A 20,055-nucleotide genomic window follows, 5' to 3' on the forward strand; every position below is an offset into this window, starting at 1 on the left:
TTATTAGCACAAGAAAATGCATCTAAAACCTATTTTTTATAAAAAACCTAAAAGATTATTTAGCAGAGATTCGATGACATATATTGCATAGCAGTGAAGTTAGAGATGCCACTTTTTGTGCAGACATCTTGTGGCATGGTAGCGACGGCCATGGCCCTAACAATGCTTGTCGGCGTATGAATTAGCATTGAGAAACTCAACATTTGACACGGATTTGCGAGGCCATTGAAGGTGTAAAGACTCATGGGGGATTGAAACCATTCATGTGTAATTGTTTAGCGGCTGGCGGTCGATAAAGAGAACCAGAGGTGGAGTTCTTGGTTTTTTTTTTGTCTGTGGTGTGCGTGCCAAAGAGTATCTCCAAAGGCTTTGTCAAATTGACTTGACATTTGTTGTTATTTACAAACTCCCATAACAAAATGTAAAAGATAAAAATAGGTCATCTTCAAGGGAATTAGCATTTGGACTTGGCAAATGATAAAAATAGAAGGTCTCCAGGCGTGCGCGTGACTTTGCTCGCGCGATTGGGTTTGCAAAGCCATCCACAACTTGACATTTTTGCCAAGTTTGCTCCCTCATTTGCCAAGTTGCCCAAATTGCAAACTCCAAATGCAAAACCGTTGGATACCTCTTTTAGAGCTTTTTGGCAAATTATTCAAATGCAAACCTCAAATGCAAAACTCTTGGAGATGCTCTTAGATGTGTTGTTTGGGTCTTCAGGCCTTGTTTAGATACACCCAAAAACCCAAAACTTTACAAGATTCTCCATCACATCGAATCTTGCGGCACATGCATAGAACATTAAATATAGATAAAAAAGATAACTAATTACACAATTTACTTGTAAATCACGAGACAAAACTTTTAAGCCTAGTTGCTCCATGATTGGATAACGTTTGTCAAATAAAAACGAAAGTGCTACAGTGTCAAAATCCAAAAAAAATTTGGATCTAAACAAGGCCTTATTATTGAGAGGTGTGAGCTGTGGTTTTAAAAGTGTTTATGGCGTGGTGTGGTTAATTGTTATTGCTTTTTTTTCTTATGAGAATGTTTGTGGGTTACCTTATATATATATAATAATATTTATTTATTAATAAAATCGGTAGCTCTGCTGCTCGGTTTGTGTTTGAAAAAGACTTTAAAGATCTTCTAAATAATGCTCTGGTATTTTTGAGTTGGATTGCGTATCAATTGCCAAACCTTTGGTGATTAGACCGCTCCAGAGGGGTAGCACGCAGAAGACGTCGAAACTGAAAGAGGCCCAGCATGACACAGGGCCCAATACAGCCTTCACCGCTTTCCACTCCCCGTTTCTGTTTGGTTCCTTTCTGTTTTGCCTGCCACCGGCTTAAGAAATCAGCAGCGGCTATTGGCTACCTACAGATTTTGTTTTGTTTTATTCTTCTTTTTGTAACTATACTTTATTTTATCAACACGTAGGTACAGGTCTTAATGTTACTATAGAAACGGCAAAAAGAAAAAAAAAGATACGTCATGGAGAATAATATGATGCATCATGCCCGATAATCTTTTGAGCAAGTATATTGCATTATTGCTTTTGCTAGCACTGAATTTCTCGGTCAGCTCCCTTACAATTTATTTCCTGTGAACAGTGCCAGTTGCACAGCTTGTGAATTCAAGCTTTGGTATGGTATGATGTTTTAAGTATATAAATCAACTTGAACTTTTGTAAAGACAGTAGAGGTCAAGCAAACAGTACACGTGTTTTTTTTGACACGACAGTACACGTGCTCTACTAGTAGTACATTGCAATGTAGTTACTGCCATCTAATGTTTCCATCTCTAAAGTGCCAATCTTAAAGCATGCAACTTCATTGTACGGTATATATGATTTACAAGAGAGAAAAAGAGACAAGAGCAAATTTAATTCTCACACATCTCTGCCTTTCCTTCACAAGTTCACACTTACCGATCCAGTACAATTTTCGTTCGAATTAATTTTTGTTTTTCGTTGGTTTTTGTTTTTTTTCTCGTCTCTGTCACGCGAACAGGACGAACACGTTCGTCCCATCGTCGTGTTCTTCGCGCCGCCGCCGCCGCCGCCGCCGCCGCCGCCGCCGAGCCGATCGAATCCGCCCGCCGCCGCCGCCGAGTAACCTCCGGATCCCTACTCCTCCAAGCTTCAGTACATCTCGTCCCGTTCGATTTGCCCCCTCGATTCCCTTCAGTCGCGCTCCCCCAGATAGGGTTTTCACTACCAAATTCTAGGGTTTTGGGCATGGCCTCGTGGGTTTGGGAGTGCGATCGACGGGCAGTTTAATCTAATAGCTACGTGGAGAAATCTAAGGCTTGAGGAGATGATTGCGGAGAAGCCAAGCTGGATTCGCCACGAGGGCCTACAGATGTTCTCCATCGACATCCAGCCCGGCGGCCTCCGCTTCGCCACTGGCGGCGGCGACCAAAAGGTATCCAGTGTTGTTGTTTTTCCTTTACTTGCTTCTAGTTTAATCCGAGCTCAGCACTGTATTTTTCCCTTTCCCTTTTATCTTTTCCATCGATTTTTTTTCCTGTTTTACCTTGTCGCCTTTCTCAGTGCTATAATAGCTTAACATTTGCGTGCTAATTGTGCTTCAGTGATATCCCCAGCTGAAATTATTTGGAGATTTTTTATAGCAAACATTCATCATAGTTAGATTTGGCTAGGCTCTAGAACTCTTTTGAGTCCACCACTGCTAGTAACTTCTGAGCATTCGTTTGCATTCTTGGCTCCTTCTTGTTTGGTTAAGGTATTATTTTAGGTTATTGGCTACCTAATTGGGTGGGTGGGTGGGGTACTCCATAGTTCATCCATCCAAAAAATATAAGGCGTATTTTGTTTCATTAGAACACATCTTTGGCTAACAATTCTCTGCTCGTACATAACCTTGCAATTAGTGAGTATACCTGATGTAATTTTAGAATTAGCGATTTAGTTAGTGACTGGATTTTCAACTGGGACTTATTGTGAGGTCACTATTCATCATGCCAAATTTTAATGTCATAGGGTTCACTGTGTTGTTTTTAGTCCATATTATCTATCATGCTGCATTATAATTTAATAGCTGACTGAGTGTTCGTCAAACTCAAGGTCTGGCATTGATGTGATTCTTTACTGAGAATATTGGTAATTTCGTTGTTGGGTGATAATTGAAAATTTTAAGATTTAGTTGGTTGTGATTTCTTGTCATGTTAACACATATTTGTTTGTAACTTGTTATGTGACACTGAGGTGTAAGTGTAACCACTGTTTCATATTATCCTTTTATCATTCATAAGTGATCTCTTTAAGTTCCTTTTATTTTCTGCGTTGTTGCAATAGGTTCGAATATGGAGCATGAAATCTGTGGATAAGAATAATACTGACAATGATTCCAGCCAAGGGTTGCTAGCTACAATGTGTGACCATTTTGGATCAGTAAACTGTGTGAGATGGGCAAGGCATGGCCGCTATCTGGCTTCTGGATCAGATGATCAGGTTATCCTAATTCATGAGCGAAAAGCTGGTTCTGGGAGATCTGAGTTTGGTAGTGGGGAACCTCCGGATGTAGAAAATTGGAAGGTTATTATGACCTTAAGAGGGCATACTGCAGATGTGGTAATTATCTTCTAAAATTGCACCCATGCTGTATATTGGCCCTAGTTTTTCTTAAATAAGCATGTGTAGAGTTCTGTTACTCTTTCATTAGCTCTTATTATTACCTTTGTTATTGTTACTGTCTAACTACTGAACACCCATTTCTTTTCCTATGCCTAAAGTAGGTAGATCTTAATTGGTCTCCTGATGATTCAACATTGGCTAGTGGCAGCTTGGATAATACTATTCACATATGGAACATGACCAATGGTATGTGCACTGCTGTCTTGAGAGGGCATTCCAGCTTGGTCAAAGGTGTTACCTGGGATCCTATTGGCTCTTTCATTGCAAGCCAATCAGATGATAAGACCGTTATAATATGGCGTACAAGTGACTGGAGTCTTGCTCACAAGGCTGAAGGCCATTGGGAAAAATCTGTATGTTGTTTCCTGAATTTTATAATTTATTGTGATCAACATGCCCTCAATGCAAAACTTTCTTACTTTCCTTCTTCCTGCAGCTTGGTTCTACATTTTTTAGGCGACTTGCATGGTCACCATGCGGACACTACATTACTACGACTCACGGCTTCCAGAAACCTAGGCATTCAGCCCCTGTGCTTGAAAGAGGCGAATGGTCTGCTACATTTGACTTTCTAGGGCATAACGCTCCTATTGTGGTGGTTAAGTTTAATAATTCAATGTTCCGCAAGAATTTCTCAAATGGTCAAGACACAAAAGTTGCACCAGCTGGTTGGGCCAATGGAACATCAAAGACATCTTCAAAAGAACAGCAACCATATAATGTTATTGCTATTGGAAGTCAGGACAGAACAATTACTGTTTGGACAACAGCGAGTGCGCGGCCATTGTTTGTTGCTAAACATTTTTTTTCTCAAAGTGTGGTTGATTTGTCTTGGTAAGGCATCACGTTTGTTCCTTTATGTAGTTAATATTACCCATATACCCAAGCTCATGGTGATAATCTGCTTTTCACTTGACAGGAGCCCTGATGGTTATTCACTTTTTGCATGCTCCTTGGATGGATCTGTCGCCAACTTTCACTTTGAAGCAAAGGAGCTTGGATACAAGTTAAGTGATTCTGAACTGGATGAATTGAAGAGGAGTAGATATGGTGATGTCAGAGGACGGCAATCAAATCTGGCTGAAAGCCCTGCACAGTTACTGCTAGAAGAAGCATCAGCAAAGCAATCGGCTAGCAAAAAGGGGACTTCCATTGTCCAGCAATTTCAAGCGCCTCCAAAAGTTTCTGCAGATGTGCCTAACCCAGCTCCTGTTGTGCAAAGTCAGAAAGCTCCAGAAGCTTTACCTGAAGCTGAGAAGAAAACATCAGGTCCTGCTGCTGATGATATGAGTAAAGTTACTCAGTTATCAAGTCCAGTGAAGCAGAAGGAATACCGGCGTCCTGATGGCCGGAAAAGAATAATCCCAGAGGCTGTTGGATTTCCTTCCAACCAGGATAACATACCCAGCCGTTCTCACAACCAGGTTGTGGATTTTTCATCCCTAGATCAGCGAATGAATGGGATACGACCATCTTATGGTAGTAACAGTAACTGTAACAACTCTGGAGTTAAGGATCGCTCTGGTGTCACAGCAAGGGCGAACATTACAGAGAGTCTTGTTATTCAAAAGGCTTTAACTAGTGATAGAATTTTGAGTGTAGAACGCACTGGATCTGTTGTTCCGGGCTCTTTGACCTGCTCCGCACTTTCTATACATGTGTTAGATAAGAAAGGCAATGAGGATTCCTTGCCAGTCTGCCTTGAAGCAAAGCCTGTAGAACACGCTGCAGGTGATATGACTGGTGTCGGTGGTGCCTATTCAACAAAAGAAACTGAGATAAGGTGTACAAGAGGAGCAGAAACTCTTTGGTTGGATCGTATATCGGCAAAGGTTACTGTCTTGGCAGGCAATGCAAATTTCTGGGCTGTTGGCTGTGAAGATGGTTACCTCCAGGTGAGTAATGTTTTCTTATCTGAATTTCTTTTAGATTGATATTATTTTTTTTTAAAAAATGGATGCTACCGCCCCTCCTTTTTAAGTCGCATACACAACTGAAGATTTGAACTTTTAATTGTTGAGTAACAACTCCAAGAACTTGTAGATTAGATTATACCATGCAAATTAAGTATGATTTCAAATTTCATGGTTATAAACATTATAATATATATGAGATATTGACGGTCAAAGTGTGGCATTGGAGACCACACCAGGTCAAACTGCTCCTTCCATTTTGAAAATGAGGGAGTACTATGTAACCCCAGTCAATTATTATTGCAATAGGCTTTTGTGTTCTCACAATCGACTGCACTTCATTTACTAGGTTTACACAAAATGTGGAAGACGAGCAATGCCAGCAATGATGATGGGATCTGCAGCCATTTTTATAGACTGTGACGACTGCTGGAAATTGCTTCTTGTCACAAGAAGAGGTCTAATGTACATATGGGACCTCTATAACAGGACCTGCATTTTGCAGGATTCATTGGCTTCTTTGGTTGCATCCCCAGATGAGTCGTCAGCAAATCATGCTGGTAACTATTTGTACATCCACTCTTCAGTTCTCATGTACAGCCTGAGATGGCTATTCTGAATTTGCTGCATCTTAGTGTTTTCTGAAATACTTGGTGCTTAGTAGTTATGTTTGCCATGTTGACAGGTGCAGTAAAGGTTATATCTGCTAAATTCTCAAGATGTGGTTTTCCCTTAGTTGTCCTTGCCAGCCGCCATGCGTTTCTTTTTGACATGAGCATGAAGTGCTGGTTAAGGATTGCTGATGATTGTTTTCCAGCATCAAATTTTGCTAGCTCATTTAGTTCCCCCCAAGGTGGAGAGCTAGGCAAGTTGCAGGTTGATATAAGCAAGTTCATGGCTAGAAAGCCTATATGGAGCAGGTCTGCATGCAGCTTCGATTGCCTTAGTATTATGCCTGTGGCATGCTAATGCACTGCATATCAGAGTTTTCTCAAAACAGTTTTTGTTTCAGGGTTACAGATGATGGTTTGCAGACACGTGCCCATTTAGAGACCCAGTTGGCAGCTTCTTTGGCTTTGAAGTCACCACAGGAGTACCGCCAGTGCCTCCTATCCTACATACGGTTTCTGGCAAGGTTAGTTATGTGGGGTTCAGCTGTGTCTGTTGAACTGTCTGAGAAAATGTCAATGTATATCCTTGTCTGATGGAAATTAGTTGGTGACAATTTACTGACATGTTTCTTTTCTTTTTCTTTATTTATTTTTCTTCTTTACATGCAGAGAAGCAGACGAATCTCGTCTACGTGAGCTTTGTGAGAGCTTCCTAGGTCCTCCCATGGGCATGCTTGGATATGCGTCATCTATGGATCCCAAAAATCCAGCCTGGGATCCTGATGTTCTCGTAAGTATTTCTTTGTCTTGCCATGTGCATAATAGACTCATCCACTTTCTAGATAACCATGAGGGTTCGTGAACTGTAAATAGATGATGCTCCAGTTCTCATATTCTTAGTGTACATGATCTTCAGTTTGTAAAAGTAACCAATGGCAATTGTACAGGGAATGAAGAAGCACAAACTCCTCAGGGAAGACATACTTCCATCGATGGCATCGAACCGGAAAGTCCAGCGGCTTCTCAATGAGTTTATGGACCTCCTATCAGAGTATGAAGCTGCTAAGAGCAAAGTTGACCCAATAGATGTCACACCAGCACCACAACCAGCGCCTGAAGTCAATGACGACATGGTCACCTCGTAGCGCCCCCAGTCTGGTTGCTGGCGACTTGCTGATCTCTCAGTAAGTATGATAGGATAGCAATCTTGATAAGTCGTTATATGAACCAATCAATTAGTTGTGCTTGTAACTGGTAGATTGTTTAGCGAGGGAGGTGACCTCGCAAACACTGATTTTGAACCCGTTAGCTGTAACGCTGTGTAACAGTAGAAAAAGGAGGCTGAGGTCGCCTGGTGATTATTGTGTAACAGTAAAGGCTGGTTAAACTCATTCCCTTTTTTGTTTCGAAAGCAATATTGGTCTTTGATGATTGTTCCGTATGCAGTGCTGGCCCATTGGTCGTGTGTATTTTGGCGAAAACTAACGTCGTCATAACTCGTATCAGCTTTACATTGTTCCAAGAAAAACGGACACTAACATTTCTTAGAGGAACAGAACATGAGCATTTCAGTAATCATGATCGGGCGGGCAGACCATAAACATCTGGTTAGCTTTAAGTTGGGTGATCCTTTAGATAGAGCAGCTTTTATATGTGTCAACAGAAACTGAAAAAGGTTTGAATTAATCGATGAAGTGATCAGTTGGAGAGGAACTCGCGGATCTTGGGCCTGAAAGTCTCGGCGATCGTGGCCCAGGCGGCATGCATGGGGTGGACGTTAGCCCATGGCCGCTATCTGGCTTTTGGACCAGATGATCAGGTTATCCTAATCCATGACTGAAAATCTTGTTCTGGAACATCTGAGTTTGGTAGTGGGGAACCTCCAGATGTAGAGAATTGGAAGGTTGTTATGACCTTAAGAGTGCATAATGCAGACGTGGTAATTATCTTCCATAATTGCACCCATGCTGTACATCTTCCCTTGTTTTTCTTACATAAGCATTTGCAGAATTTGTGCTGTTACTCTTTCTTTAGCTCTTATTTAATTACCTTCTGTTATTGTTACTGCCTAACTATTGAACACCATTTTCTTTTCCTATGCCTAAAGTAGGTGGATCTTAATTGGTCCCCAACATTGGCTAGTGGCAGCTTGGATAATATTGTTCACATATGGAACATGGCCAATGGTATGTGCACTGCCGTCTTGAGAGGGCATTCGCTTGGTCAAAGGTGTTACCTGGGATCCTATTGGCTCTTTCATTGCAAGCCAATCAGATGATAAGACTGTTATAATATGGCGTACAATCGACTGGAGTCTTGCTCACAAGACAGAAGGCCATTGGGAAAAATCTGTATGTTATGTTTCCTGAATTTTATAATTTACTATGATCAACATGCCCTAAATGCAACCCTGTTTTGCTTTCCTTCCTGCAGCTTGGTTCAATATTTTTTAGGCAACTTGCATGGTCACCTTGTGGCCACTTCATTACTACGACTCACGGCTTCCAGAAACCTAGGCATTCAGCCCCTGTGCTTGAAAGAGACGAGTGGTCTGCTACATTTGACTTTCTAGGGCATAGCGCACCTATCATGGTGGTTAAGTTTAATAACTCATTGTTCCGTAAGAATTTCTCAAATGTTCAAGACACTAAAGCTGCACCAGCTTGTTGGGCCAATGGAACATCAAAGACATCATCAAAAGAACAGAAACCGTATAATGTTATGTTATTGCTATTGGTAGTCAGGACAGAACAATTACTGTCTGGACGACAGTGAGTGCGAGGCCATTGTTTGTTGCTAAGCATTTTTTTCTCTCTCAAAGTGTGGTTGATTTATCTTGGTAAGGCATCTCTTTTGTTCCTCTCTATAGTTAATATTACCCATATACCCAAGCTCACGGTGGTGATGTGCTTTTCACCTGACAAGCCCTGATCGTTATTCACTTTTTGCATGCTCCTAGGATGGATCTGTCGCCAACTTTCACTTTGAAGCAAAGGAGGTTGGATACAAGTTCAAGTGATTCTGAACTGGATGGATTGAAGAGGAGTAGATATGGTGATGTCAGAGGACAACAGTCAAATCTGGCGGAAACCCTTGCACAGTTACTGCTAGAAGAATCATCAGCAAAGCAGGGGGGGGGGGGAGGGTGACTCCCATTGTCCAGCAATTTCAAGTACCCCCAAAGGTTTCTGCTGATGTGCCTAACCCAGCGCCGGTTGTGCAAAGTCAAAAAGGTCTCGAAGCTTTACCTGAAGCTCAGAAGAAAAGATCAGGTCCTGCTTCTGATGATATGAATAAATTTATTCGGTTACCTAGTCCAGTGAAGCAGGGGGAATACCGGTGTCCTGATGGCCGGAAAAGAATAATCCCAGAGGCTGTTGGATTTCCTTCCAGCCAAGATAACATACCCAGCCGTTCTCAGAACTAGGCTGTGGATTTTTCATCCCTAGATCAGCGAATGAATGGGATAAGACCATCTTATGGTAGTAACAGTAACTGTAACAACTCTGGAGTTAAGGTCACAGCAAGGGCAAACATTACAGAGAGTCTTGTTATTCAAAAAGCTTCAACCAGTGCTGGCAGTGATGGAATGTTGAGTGTAGAACGCACTGGATCTGCTGTTTCAGGCTCTTTGACCTGCTCCATGCTTTCTATACATGTGTTAAATAAGAAAGATAATGAGGATTCCTTGCCAGTCTGCCTTTAAGCAAAGCTTGTAGAACGAGCTGCAGGTGAAGATTGGTGTTGGTGGTGCCTTTTCAACAAAAGAAACTGAGATAAGGTGTACAAGAGGAACAGAAACTCTTTGGTTGGATCGTATATCTGCAAAGGTTACTGTCTTGGCAGGCAGTGCAAATTTCTGGGCTGTTGGCTGTGAAGATGGTTACCTGCAGGTGAGTTATATTTTCTTATCTGAATTTCTTTTAGATTGATATTGCTTTTTCTAAAAAAAAAGAGGATGCTGCTGCCCCTCCCTTTTTTTAAGGCGCGCACACAACTGAAGATTTGAACTTTTAAGTGTTGAGTAACAATTACTCCAAGAATTGTCGATTATACCATGCAGATTAAGTATGATTTCAAATTTCATGGTCATAAACATTATAATATATATGAGATATTGATGGTCAAAGAGACCATGTCAGGTCAAACTGCTCCTTCCATTTTGAAAACGAGGGAGTACTATGTAACCCCAGTCATTTGTTATTGGAATAGACTTCTGTGTTCTCACAATCGAATGCTCTTAATTAACTAGGTTTACACAAAATGTGGAAGTCGAGCAATGCCAGCAATGATGATAGAATCCACAGCTGTTTTTATAGACTGTGACAACTGCTGGAAATTGCTTCTCGTCACAAGAAGAGGTCTAATGTACATATGGGATCTCTGTAACAGGACCTGCATTTTGCAGGCCTCATTGGTTTCTTTGGTTGCATCTCCAGATGAGTCGTCAGCAAATTATGCTGGTAACTATTTGTACATCCACTCTTCAGTTCTCATGTACAGCCTGAGATGGCTATTCTGAATTTGCTGCATCTTAGTGTTTTCTTAAATAGTTGGTGCTTAGTTATCTTTGCCATGTTGATAGGTGCAGTATAGGTTAAAAAAAACTCGATCTGCGGGGGTAAGACATCCTCAGGGCATTGTATCAAGAAGACCTTCTCACACAGGCCGTGAAAACCCCCGAACCCCTGCCCCACCCTTACACAGCGGCACCGTAGCCCATGTGAGAACGACCATGACCGGGACTTAGACCTGTGCTTTGGCAAGGGACAGACGAGCTGATTTTTTTTATCCTTAGCCTAAAATTCTCTCCCACGGGGAGTCAAACCCACTAAGAAGTGCCGCCGCCGAGTTCCTCTAACCAAATCGACTAGAGGCCCTTTGCCGTGCAGGATAGGTTATATCTGCTAAATTTTCAAGATGTGGTTTTCCCTTAGTTGTCTTTGCCAGTCGCCATGCTTTTCTTTTTGACATGAGCATGAAGTGCTGGTTAAGATTGGTGATGATTGTTTTGCAGCATCAAATTTTTCTAGCTCATTTAGTTCCCCCAAGGTGGAGAGCTAGGCAAGCATGGGCGGAGCCACGTTGATGCCTGGGTATATCTAGGACTACCCAACTTTTATGCCAAAAAAAATACTTATACATCAATTATACATATATGCATTGTCAGTATTAAACTAGCACATGTATCTTACTTTTCAGCATTTTTTACTTTTTGAATTAGGGGTTCCTTGGCCCTCAAGTTGATCATGAGAAGCCTTGGCAACGAAGTAGCCTAGAGCATCTTGCTTTATGCAAGAATATGCTGAGTAGTTGGTAGAGGCCCTGCTCTATATAAACAACAATCATTCTTTTGTAAAACAATGCTTTGCAACTTTCAGATTCAATCCAAGCGACCCATTGGTCAAGCTGACCTCTGGGATTTCTCTACTTGTTATGTTTGGGCAACAATTGGTATCTAGAGCCTAGGGTTAGCAATGCCCCTACCCATCTGCCGCCTTCAACATGTCTTCCAACTCTGTCGAGAGAGCGCGTTTGGCCGCCGCATCCATCAGGAGAAAGAGCGATAGCTCGCCAAGGAGGGACAGCAAGGCCGTCGATCCTGGCAGCCCTGAGGCTTGTCTTGCCGTAGCAGCGGCCGCGGAGGCAGCACAGGCAGCTGCTGCAGCGGCAGCCGTGGCTCAGGCCGCGGTGATCACGGTCGTTGCTCTACGCGCGGAGTAGAATGAGGAGCCGGGCGGATCCGCTGGACAATCGACCAGCTCAGAGCGTCGCAGTCACGCGTCGTCGTCCCCAGAGCGCCGTCGCGGACGCGTGAGCGCTCCCCGGTGGTGCAGGTCTACCGCAATGCCGGCGGCGCATGGTTGTAGCTCACCTGCTCCAATTACCACGAGTGGAGCCTACTAATGAAGGTCAAGCTTCAGGCGTGAGGGCTCTGGGAGGCGGTCCGCTACGGCGACACGCTGTACGAGGACGATCGGCGCGCCTTGGAGGCTCTCCGCGCCGCTGTTCCACCAGAGTTGGGCGCTGCCATCGCCAACAAGGGGACCACCAAGCTTGTCTGGGAGGCGATCACGACCAGGCGCGTCGGCGACGAGCGCGTTCAACACGCCACTCTGTAGCAGCTTCGAGGCGAGTGGGAAGCTCTCACCTTTCGGCCAGGGGAGCAAGTCGAGGAGTTTGCGCTGCGCCTCACCAACCTCATGGAGCAGATGGCGCGTAACGGCGACACCGACCTCGACGAGGAGTGCACCGTGGAGAAGTTTCTCCGATGCATGCTGAAGAAGGACGAGCATATGGTGTTCTCCATTGAGACTCTGCTCGACTTTAGGCAGCTCCCGATCGAGGACGTCATCGAGCGGCTCAAAGCGGTCCAGGATATGAGCGCGCCGGAGGGGGTGCCGGTCGCTGGCAAGCTCCTCTACACCGCCGAGCAATGGCGAGCCTTCGACAAGGAGGTGGCTTTCAAGGATCAAGGAGATCGTCGTCGACGTCCCCGTGGCGGCAAGAAGAACAAGTCTAAAGGCGGCAATCATGGTGGCGCAGTGGATTGAGGCGGTGGAGGAGACAAGCCAGGGGTCGGCGGCGGCAATCATCGAGCTAACCGCGGCGACAACTGCCTCAATTGCAATCGTGCTGTACACTGGGCACACGATTGCCCCCCATCCTCGTCGTGACCAGGAGTGTGGCGGCGCTGCGCGCATGGCGTAAGCAGAGGAGGACCATGCCCTGTACCTCGTGCACAGGTTCTTGGACCTAGATCCGGAGGAGAGCCGTGGCAAGGTTCAAGCTTCCTCCTACGCCAAGAACTTCGAGCTCAACGTCGAAGAGCTGCGGGCGTGCATCTTCCTCAACACCGACTCCGACAGCTGCGACAAGATCGGCGGCTAGTACCTAGACAGCGGTGCCACCCATCACATGACTAGACGTCGGGAGCTCTTCATCGACCTGGACACGACGACCAAAGGTACGGTGAAGTTCGGTGATGAGTCAGGTGGAGATGTCAGGCATCGGCTCCATCATCTTCGAGGTGAAGAACGGTGAGCACTGGGTACTTTATGGCGTGTACTTCATCCCGGCACTCCGAAACATGATCATGAGTCTCGGCTAGCTCAACGAAGGAGGCTCCAAGGTGGAGATTGAAGATGGCGTTTCGAGGATTTAGGACTAGTGCAAGCGGCTCCTCAAGGTTCACCGCGGTGCCAACCGCCTCTACGTCCTCCACATCAACACGGCCAAGCTGCTCTGCCTCGCCGCTCGCAAGGAAGATGAAGCCTAGCGCTGGCACGAGTGGTACAACCACCTCCACTTCGACGCTCTTTACCAGCTCTCTAAGGGTGGTATGGCACGCGGGCTGCCGGCGATCATCCCTCAAGTTGATCATGAGAAGCCTTGGTAACCAAGAAGCCTAGAGCATCTTGCTTTATGTAAGAATATGCTGAGTAATTGGTAGAGGTCCTGCTCTATATAAGCAACAACCATCCTTTTGTAAAACAATGCTTCGCAACTTTTAGATTCAATCCAAGTGACCCATTGGTCAAGCTGACCTCTAGGATTTCTCTACCCTTGCTTGTGATGTTTGGGCAACATGTATATGTTGTATTGGGCTTTATTCTCCATTTCTCAAATCAAAACACCCACTCCCATCCGATGTGCACGCATCCACTCTCATGGCCCATCTGAAAGCCCCTACCTGATGGCCCAAGAAAGTAGGAAAGTGATCCGGTTCTTGCCCAATCCCACTTGGATTCCCTGTGATGGTTGCACGGCTCGTGACTGCGCTATGCTAGGGCGGCTGGCGCTTACCCACCGGTGCCAAGTGCCCCTATATTGCATTGGGGTGTTGGCCAGCTGGGCAGGCCCTAGGGCTGGCCGTGACACCATGCACAACTGCGTGAAGCCAAGGGCCATCGGCCGAGAACAACAATGAGCTGCCAACTATAGCAGGCGGTAGCACATAATTCCTAGTTACTAGCTGTTAGCATGGATGAAGACATGACGTGGTGAGGATCTTTCGTAGAATCGTAAATCCTATTGCCTTAATTTAGGATTATTTGTAGTATGACTATTACAACTTTTCAATTAATACTAGTGTGTACATCCTTCTTGTATGTAGATCCTAGAGTACGCATAACAAATAAAAATTGATAAAGACAATAGGTTAAGCTTGCTAGGTATTATCCTAATATTTCTTCTCAAAGCATCAGAGAGGAACCGTCTTCTACACTAAACCGTTTCTCATTAATATTCCTATGTTGTAATTTCCATTTATTCTATAGGTACCTTAGATTTGAGCAATTTATACCTTTAGTTATCGGTGTCGTTATATACAGTCGTAGAATGGAAATTTTTTTCTTAGTAAATGGGAATACCCAACTTTTGAAATCCTGACTGCCACTGTAGGCAAGTTGCAGATTGATCTAGGCAAGTTCATGGCTAGAAAGCCTATATGGAGCAGGTCTGCATGGCGCTTTGATTGCTTTAGTATTTATGAACACTTGAAATTATGTCTGGGATTCTAATGTACTGATTTGGGAGTTCATGGCTAGAAAGCTTCTCTGGCTTGTCTGGAGTTCATGGCTAGAAAGCCTATATGGAGCAGGTCTGTATAGGATATCAGAGTTTGCTCAAAACATACTGATGTGGGAGTTTCTGTTTCAGGGTTACAGATGATGGTTTGCATACACGTGCCCATTTAGAGTCCCAGTTGGCAGCTTCTCTGGCTTTGAAGTCGCCAATGACTTCTATCCTATACATCCGGTTTCTGGCAAGGTTAGTTATGTGGGGACTCAGCTGTGCCTGTTGAACTGACCGACAAAATATGCCAATATCTTTGTCAGATGGAAATTAGTTGGTGATAAATTACTTGCACATTTATTTTATTTTATTTTATTTTATTTTATTTTATTTTATTTTTCTTGTTTATATGCAGAGAAGCAGACGAATCTCCGATGGGCATGCTTGGATCTGCATCATCTACGGAACCCAAAAATCCATCGTGGATCCTGATGTTCTCTTAAGTCTCTCTTTCCCTCACCATGTGCATACTAGACCCATCCTCTTTCTAGATAACCATGGGGGTTCATGAACCGTAAATAGATGACACTCCAGTTCTCATGTTCTCCAGTTTGTAAAATAATTGATGGCAACTTTACAGGGGATGAAGAAGCACAAACTTCTCAGGGAAGACATACTTCCATCGATGGCATCATACCCTAAAGTCTAGCGGCTGCTCAACGAGTTTATGGACCTCCTATCAGAGTATGAAGCTGCTAAGAGCAACCAGCGCCAGAAGTCAATGACGACAGGTCACCTCGTAGCGGCCCCAGTTGCTGGTGACTTACTGACCTCTCGGTAAGTACGATAGGATAGCAGTTTTGATAAGTTCTCATATGAACCAATCAATTAGTTGTGCTTGTAACTGGTAGATTGTTTAGCGAGGGAGGCGACCCCAGGCAAACACTGATTTTGAACCCGTTAGCTGCAAGTAACAGTAGAAAAAAGGCTGAGATCGCCTGGTGATTATTGTGTAACAGTTAAAAAAATGTAGAATGCCGGATAAACTCATGCCCTTTTTGTTTTCCCAAGGATTGTTGGTTAAATATGCAGTGCTGGCCCATTGACCGCGTGTATTTTGGCGAAAACTTTCGTCGTCATAACTCGATCAGGTTTACATTGTTCCAAGAAAAACTGACACTGACATTTTTTTAGAGGAACAGCAACATGATCATTTCAGTAAGCATAATCGGGCGGGCAGAGCATAAACATCTGGTTAGCTTTAATTTGAGTGATCCTTTAGATAGAGCAGCTTTTATATGTGTAAACAGAATCTCAAAAAGGTTGGAAGTGATCGATCAAACGATCAACTGGAGAGTAGGAACTCGCGGATCTTGGGCCTGAATGTCTCGGCGACTGCGGCCCAGGCGGCCTGCGTGGGGTGGACGTTGTCCCAGTAGAAGTGTTTGCTGGGGTCGTCGCACAGCGCGTACTGCCTCCTCCCGTCGTCGTCCTGCTGGCCGCAGTATCCGCCGGCGGCGGTCTCGCAGCACGGGCGCCTCGGCTCAGCGAACCTGCTTGCCGCCGCTGGCGCGTCGGCGAAAGCCGCGAAGGGCGCGTTGAGGTCGAGGAGGAGGAAGGTGCGGTTGGCCGGGTCGAGCGCGGCGAGCACGGACTGGAGCGCCGCGTTGTGCTGCGCGGCTCCCGCGTTGGCCAGCGGGTCGCAGCCGCTGTAGTTGAGCGCCTGGGTGAAGAGCGGCGTGCACCCCAGCGGGTGCAGGTTGGTGACCACCACCCTGCGCATCCCGACGTCGTCGCGCAGCCGCCGGAGCTGCTCCCCGAGCTCGCGCACCACCGTCGGGATGTACGCGATCGCGGCCTGCGTACGTGCCAGTGCAAGTGCCAACTTCAGATATCAGATGGTAATTGTTGTTTGTATAGTATGTAGTAGCTCACGTACGCTTGTGCTGTTGTCCTTGTCGGCGGCGTAGGAGTAATCGTTGCCGGAGACGACGACGAGCGCCACCCCGTTGCCGTGGGCTGCTGCCGCCACAGGGTGCTGCTGCTGCGCCTGGAACAGGTCGATCTGCGCGCTGATATTGCGCTGGAAGTTGCCGGTGTCAAGGACGCCCGCGCCGCCAACGGCGAAGTTCATGCCGCGCGCCAACAGCCTGCGGGCAGCGCCCCGGCGCAGCTTGTACGCCACCGGCGTTGGCATTCTCATGGCCGAAGCTGCATGCCGCATGGTTCCAATTCCAATTTCCAAGCAGCAAACGGACACAAAGTTAGTAGCTAGCACTTGACTAGTAGCAGGGGAAAAAATAAAAAAAAAACCTTTACCACTCTAGTATATAGTATAAAATCATAAATAGTACAACTTTTACTAGGACACTAGAGGATTTGAGATGCACGCGTGCATGTGCTGGGTGTTTAACTAGTGAGTAATGACACCGTGTAGCATGCCATTAGCCGCAGATGTAGATTCAAATTAGCCATTTATACTACATATTATAGCAGTGTGACTGTGATCATCAGCGGAGATCGTGCAAGAAGATCGAATTCACTAGCAGCTTTACTTTAATTTGCGCACCGTGCAATAATAATAAGCATATATGTATATATGCATATATACGCGGAAAATAAATACCAATGCATGTAGTTTGCTCTTGTAGGAAGGAATGCCATGCTGCCACTGCATGTTATCTGTTTCCCTCTTTTTGTTTAGGACTAGGACAGTAGCAGTATATTGCTCTTGATGGTGACGCACCACCACCTTGCTAGTAAGCTAGATATGCAAAATATTTGATGATCACTTTATGCCGAGCAGAAAAGCCTGTCGGGTTGAGAAATATGTTTTGGACGCATCTTGACTACGCAACACAAGACATATATATAGCGGTCCAGTACATAGCTAGCCGTCCTCTAGACCACATATAATACATATTATACGGCTGTAATAATTCAGAAATATGTGGTGCTGCCACCTCTCTGATTCTGATATCTACAATTGAGTTAATACCGTAAACATGTCATCTGCCAGCCAAGTAAAATTGAAATATGTAGCTGATGGATCATTCGCACGCAAAAAAGAAAAAAGAAAACTCTGATCGATCGATCGACGGGGGGCATACAGATATATTCTGAGAATCTGAGATACGGTACTGGAGGCAAGTCGATCAGTACGTACCACTACCACACTAGCTAGCACGTTGCAGGGCATGGCGCGCGGCGCATGTGCACTCCACGTCTCTACCACGACCACCCATGCATCGTTTAGGCACGCACCAGAGCATGCACAAAAACCAAAAGAGAACCCATCCAGATGGATGATGCTATATGTATTTCTCTCCTCACAGACGGCCTGAATTTGGTCAAAATGAATCGTCATGACACAGACACGTCGGTGCATGTGTTCTGGACTTCTGGTGGTACTGCTGTGTGTGTGTGGTACTGCAGGCGCGCAGGATGGCGGACAGACGGTGTGGATGTCCTACGGCAGATTTTAGTCAATTTTGTGAGGCTATCTGCAACTTTATTTGGGCCTTGTTTAGTTCCTGAAAAATTTTGCAAAATTTTTCAAATTTCCGTCACATCGAATCTTTAAATGTATGCATGGAGTATTAATTATAGAAGAAAATAAAAACTAATTACACAGTTTGGTCGGAATTGACGAGACGAATCTTTTGAGCTCTTAGTTAGTATATAATTGGACAATATTTGTCAAATACAAACGAAAGTGCTACAATTCTTATTTTATAAAAAAAATTTAGAAGTAAACAAGGCCTTGGAAGTTTGCAGGCACTAGACCATGCAATGGAGACGTACTGTGCGTGCCAAATTCTCTGCAACCAGAACCAACTGCATTGTCGGCTTCCCCGCTGTATCGTCATCACTCACCAGTGTACTATGTGATGTGATTTTGTGAGGCCAGCAGCGGCAGCAGCCAGGGGGAATTAAGCTAATCACGCCCATGAATAATGCGAGGTGTCACGCTCCCGATCGTCCTCTATCTACACCATTAATGGGGCATTGCATTGGGCGCAGGCCAACCCATATCCCATGATGTGCATATATAATTCGATCGGTTATTACCAACTGAACTGAAACTGAATCGTTGCAGCAGGCAGGCAGTTGGATCAGGTTCAGATGGGAACGGGAAGGAATGAATTGGGACGTACAGACGTACAGTACCTATGAAGTCGGTGAGGACGCGGCCGTCGGAGAAGCGGCCGGTGGGGCGTCCTGGGAAGGTGGCGCCGTAGGGGTCGTACCACGCGTGCGTCAGCTCCCGCCCGAGGTCGCCGAGGTTCCCGGTGTCCGCGTACGAGTCACCAAACACCCACAGCTGCTGCTGCTGGGCCGTTGTTGGCGATGGCGAAGCAAACGACCCGTTGCTGCCGCCGCCGACGCCGCTGCCGATGCTAGTATCATCAGTACTATGATCGCCGGCGGCCCTGTGACTGTGCTTGCGCGCTGCCTCTGCAGCCGGCGTCATCAGCAGCACCGTAAGCACCAGCAGACCTTCACAGGAACAGGATTGGGGGTGTGAAAGTGCAATAATCGAATGAATCAGATGGGAAGTAACAGTAAGAGAGAGATGTAGCTAGCTAGGATAAGCAGCCTTACATAGAAGGATAAGCAGCGTCGGTGGGAGACCCATCGGCGGCGGATCGTCTTTGCTCTCGCGCGCTCCGGCCGCTACGTACCTAAAGGGATGGCCTCCACTGCCTCAGTGCCTCTCCGCGGGGATGGGCGATGATGCTCCCATGTAAGAGTATATATATATATATCGTGAGGAGCCTGCGTCTTGATCGCCTCCCTCTGTCCCTGACTAGCTATCTTCTGATCTGGGTGACAGCCGGCAGGGCTGCGCTGCGCGTGTGGCAGCACATGCACACACCTCACCACACAAACTCCTTTTGCCAACTCCTTCCCTCGGTTAACACTGAGACTGCGTGCCGATCATACGTACTCTCAAAATATAGACCATATATATGGTATAGCTTAATTATAGCATATACTCGAGGAGTCAAGTTGTTTTTAAGTCTGACCAAATCTATATATAAATATAGTACTAGCATTTATGATATTAAATAAACATTATAGATTCCTTTGCTAATAAAGACATTGACAAAGAATCCTTTGCCACCTGCCAACAAAGGCAGTCGGCAAAGAATTTTTGTTTTGAAAATTTTTTTAAAAAAAATTAAAAAAGCCTTTGCCACCTGCCAATAAAGACAGTCGGCAAAGAAATTCTGTTATAAAGAAAATAAGAAAAGCCTTTGCCGACTTTGCCGACTGCCGCGTGGCAGTCGGCAAACGGGATGCGCTCCGTCATCTCACAACGGCGTACGTTCCCTTTGCCGACTGCCATACT

General features: G+C 45.3%; 2 protein-coding genes and 2 pseudogenes across 6 annotated transcripts; 3 read left to right on the forward strand and 1 right to left on the reverse strand.

Moving 5' to 3' along the window:
- LOC8062538 (protein HIRA) lies at positions 1,881 to 8,430 on the forward strand. Of its 5 annotated transcripts, none has more exons than XM_021452700.1 (11): positions 1,881 to 2,426; positions 3,320 to 3,595; positions 3,760 to 4,011; positions 4,095 to 4,492; positions 4,578 to 5,553; positions 5,921 to 6,131; positions 6,257 to 6,491; positions 6,584 to 6,706; positions 6,852 to 6,972; positions 7,130 to 7,366; positions 8,293 to 8,430. In XM_021452700.1, exons 1-10 carry the CDS (start codon positions 2,319 to 2,321, stop codon positions 7,325 to 7,327), a joined length of 2,898 nt encoding a protein of 965 aa, XP_021308375.1. In that variant the 5' UTR covers positions 1,881 to 2,318; the 3' UTR covers positions 7,328 to 7,366; positions 8,293 to 8,430. The 5 variants fall into 5 exon arrangements, with proteins under 5 accessions (XP_021308375.1, XP_002459833.1, XP_021308373.1 ...); XM_002459788.2 differs by having other exon boundaries at positions 8,290 to 8,425; XM_021452698.1 differs by lacking the exon at positions 8,293 to 8,430 and having other exon boundaries at positions 1,881 to 2,146; positions 2,230 to 2,426; positions 7,130 to 7,619.
- Positions 7,948 to 9,025, forward strand: LOC110432643 (annotated as a pseudogene).
- Positions 9,142 to 15,784, forward strand: LOC8062541 (annotated as a pseudogene).
- Positions 15,885 to 19,602, reverse strand: LOC8062542 (GDSL esterase/lipase At5g03610). Its single transcript, XM_002461942.2, has 4 exons — positions 19,305 to 19,602; positions 18,870 to 19,199; positions 16,639 to 16,910; positions 15,885 to 16,557 (listed from the first exon to the last, which is right to left on the reverse strand). Exons 1-4 carry the CDS (start codon positions 19,336 to 19,338, stop codon positions 16,045 to 16,047), a joined length of 1,149 nt encoding a protein of 382 aa, XP_002461987.1. The 5' UTR covers positions 19,339 to 19,602; the 3' UTR covers positions 15,885 to 16,044.

This window comes from Sorghum bicolor, chromosome 2 (assembly GCF_000003195.3).
Source record: "Sorghum bicolor cultivar BTx623 chromosome 2, Sorghum_bicolor_NCBIv3, whole genome shotgun sequence".
NCBI lineage: Eukaryota > Viridiplantae > Streptophyta > Magnoliopsida > Poales > Poaceae > Sorghum > Sorghum bicolor.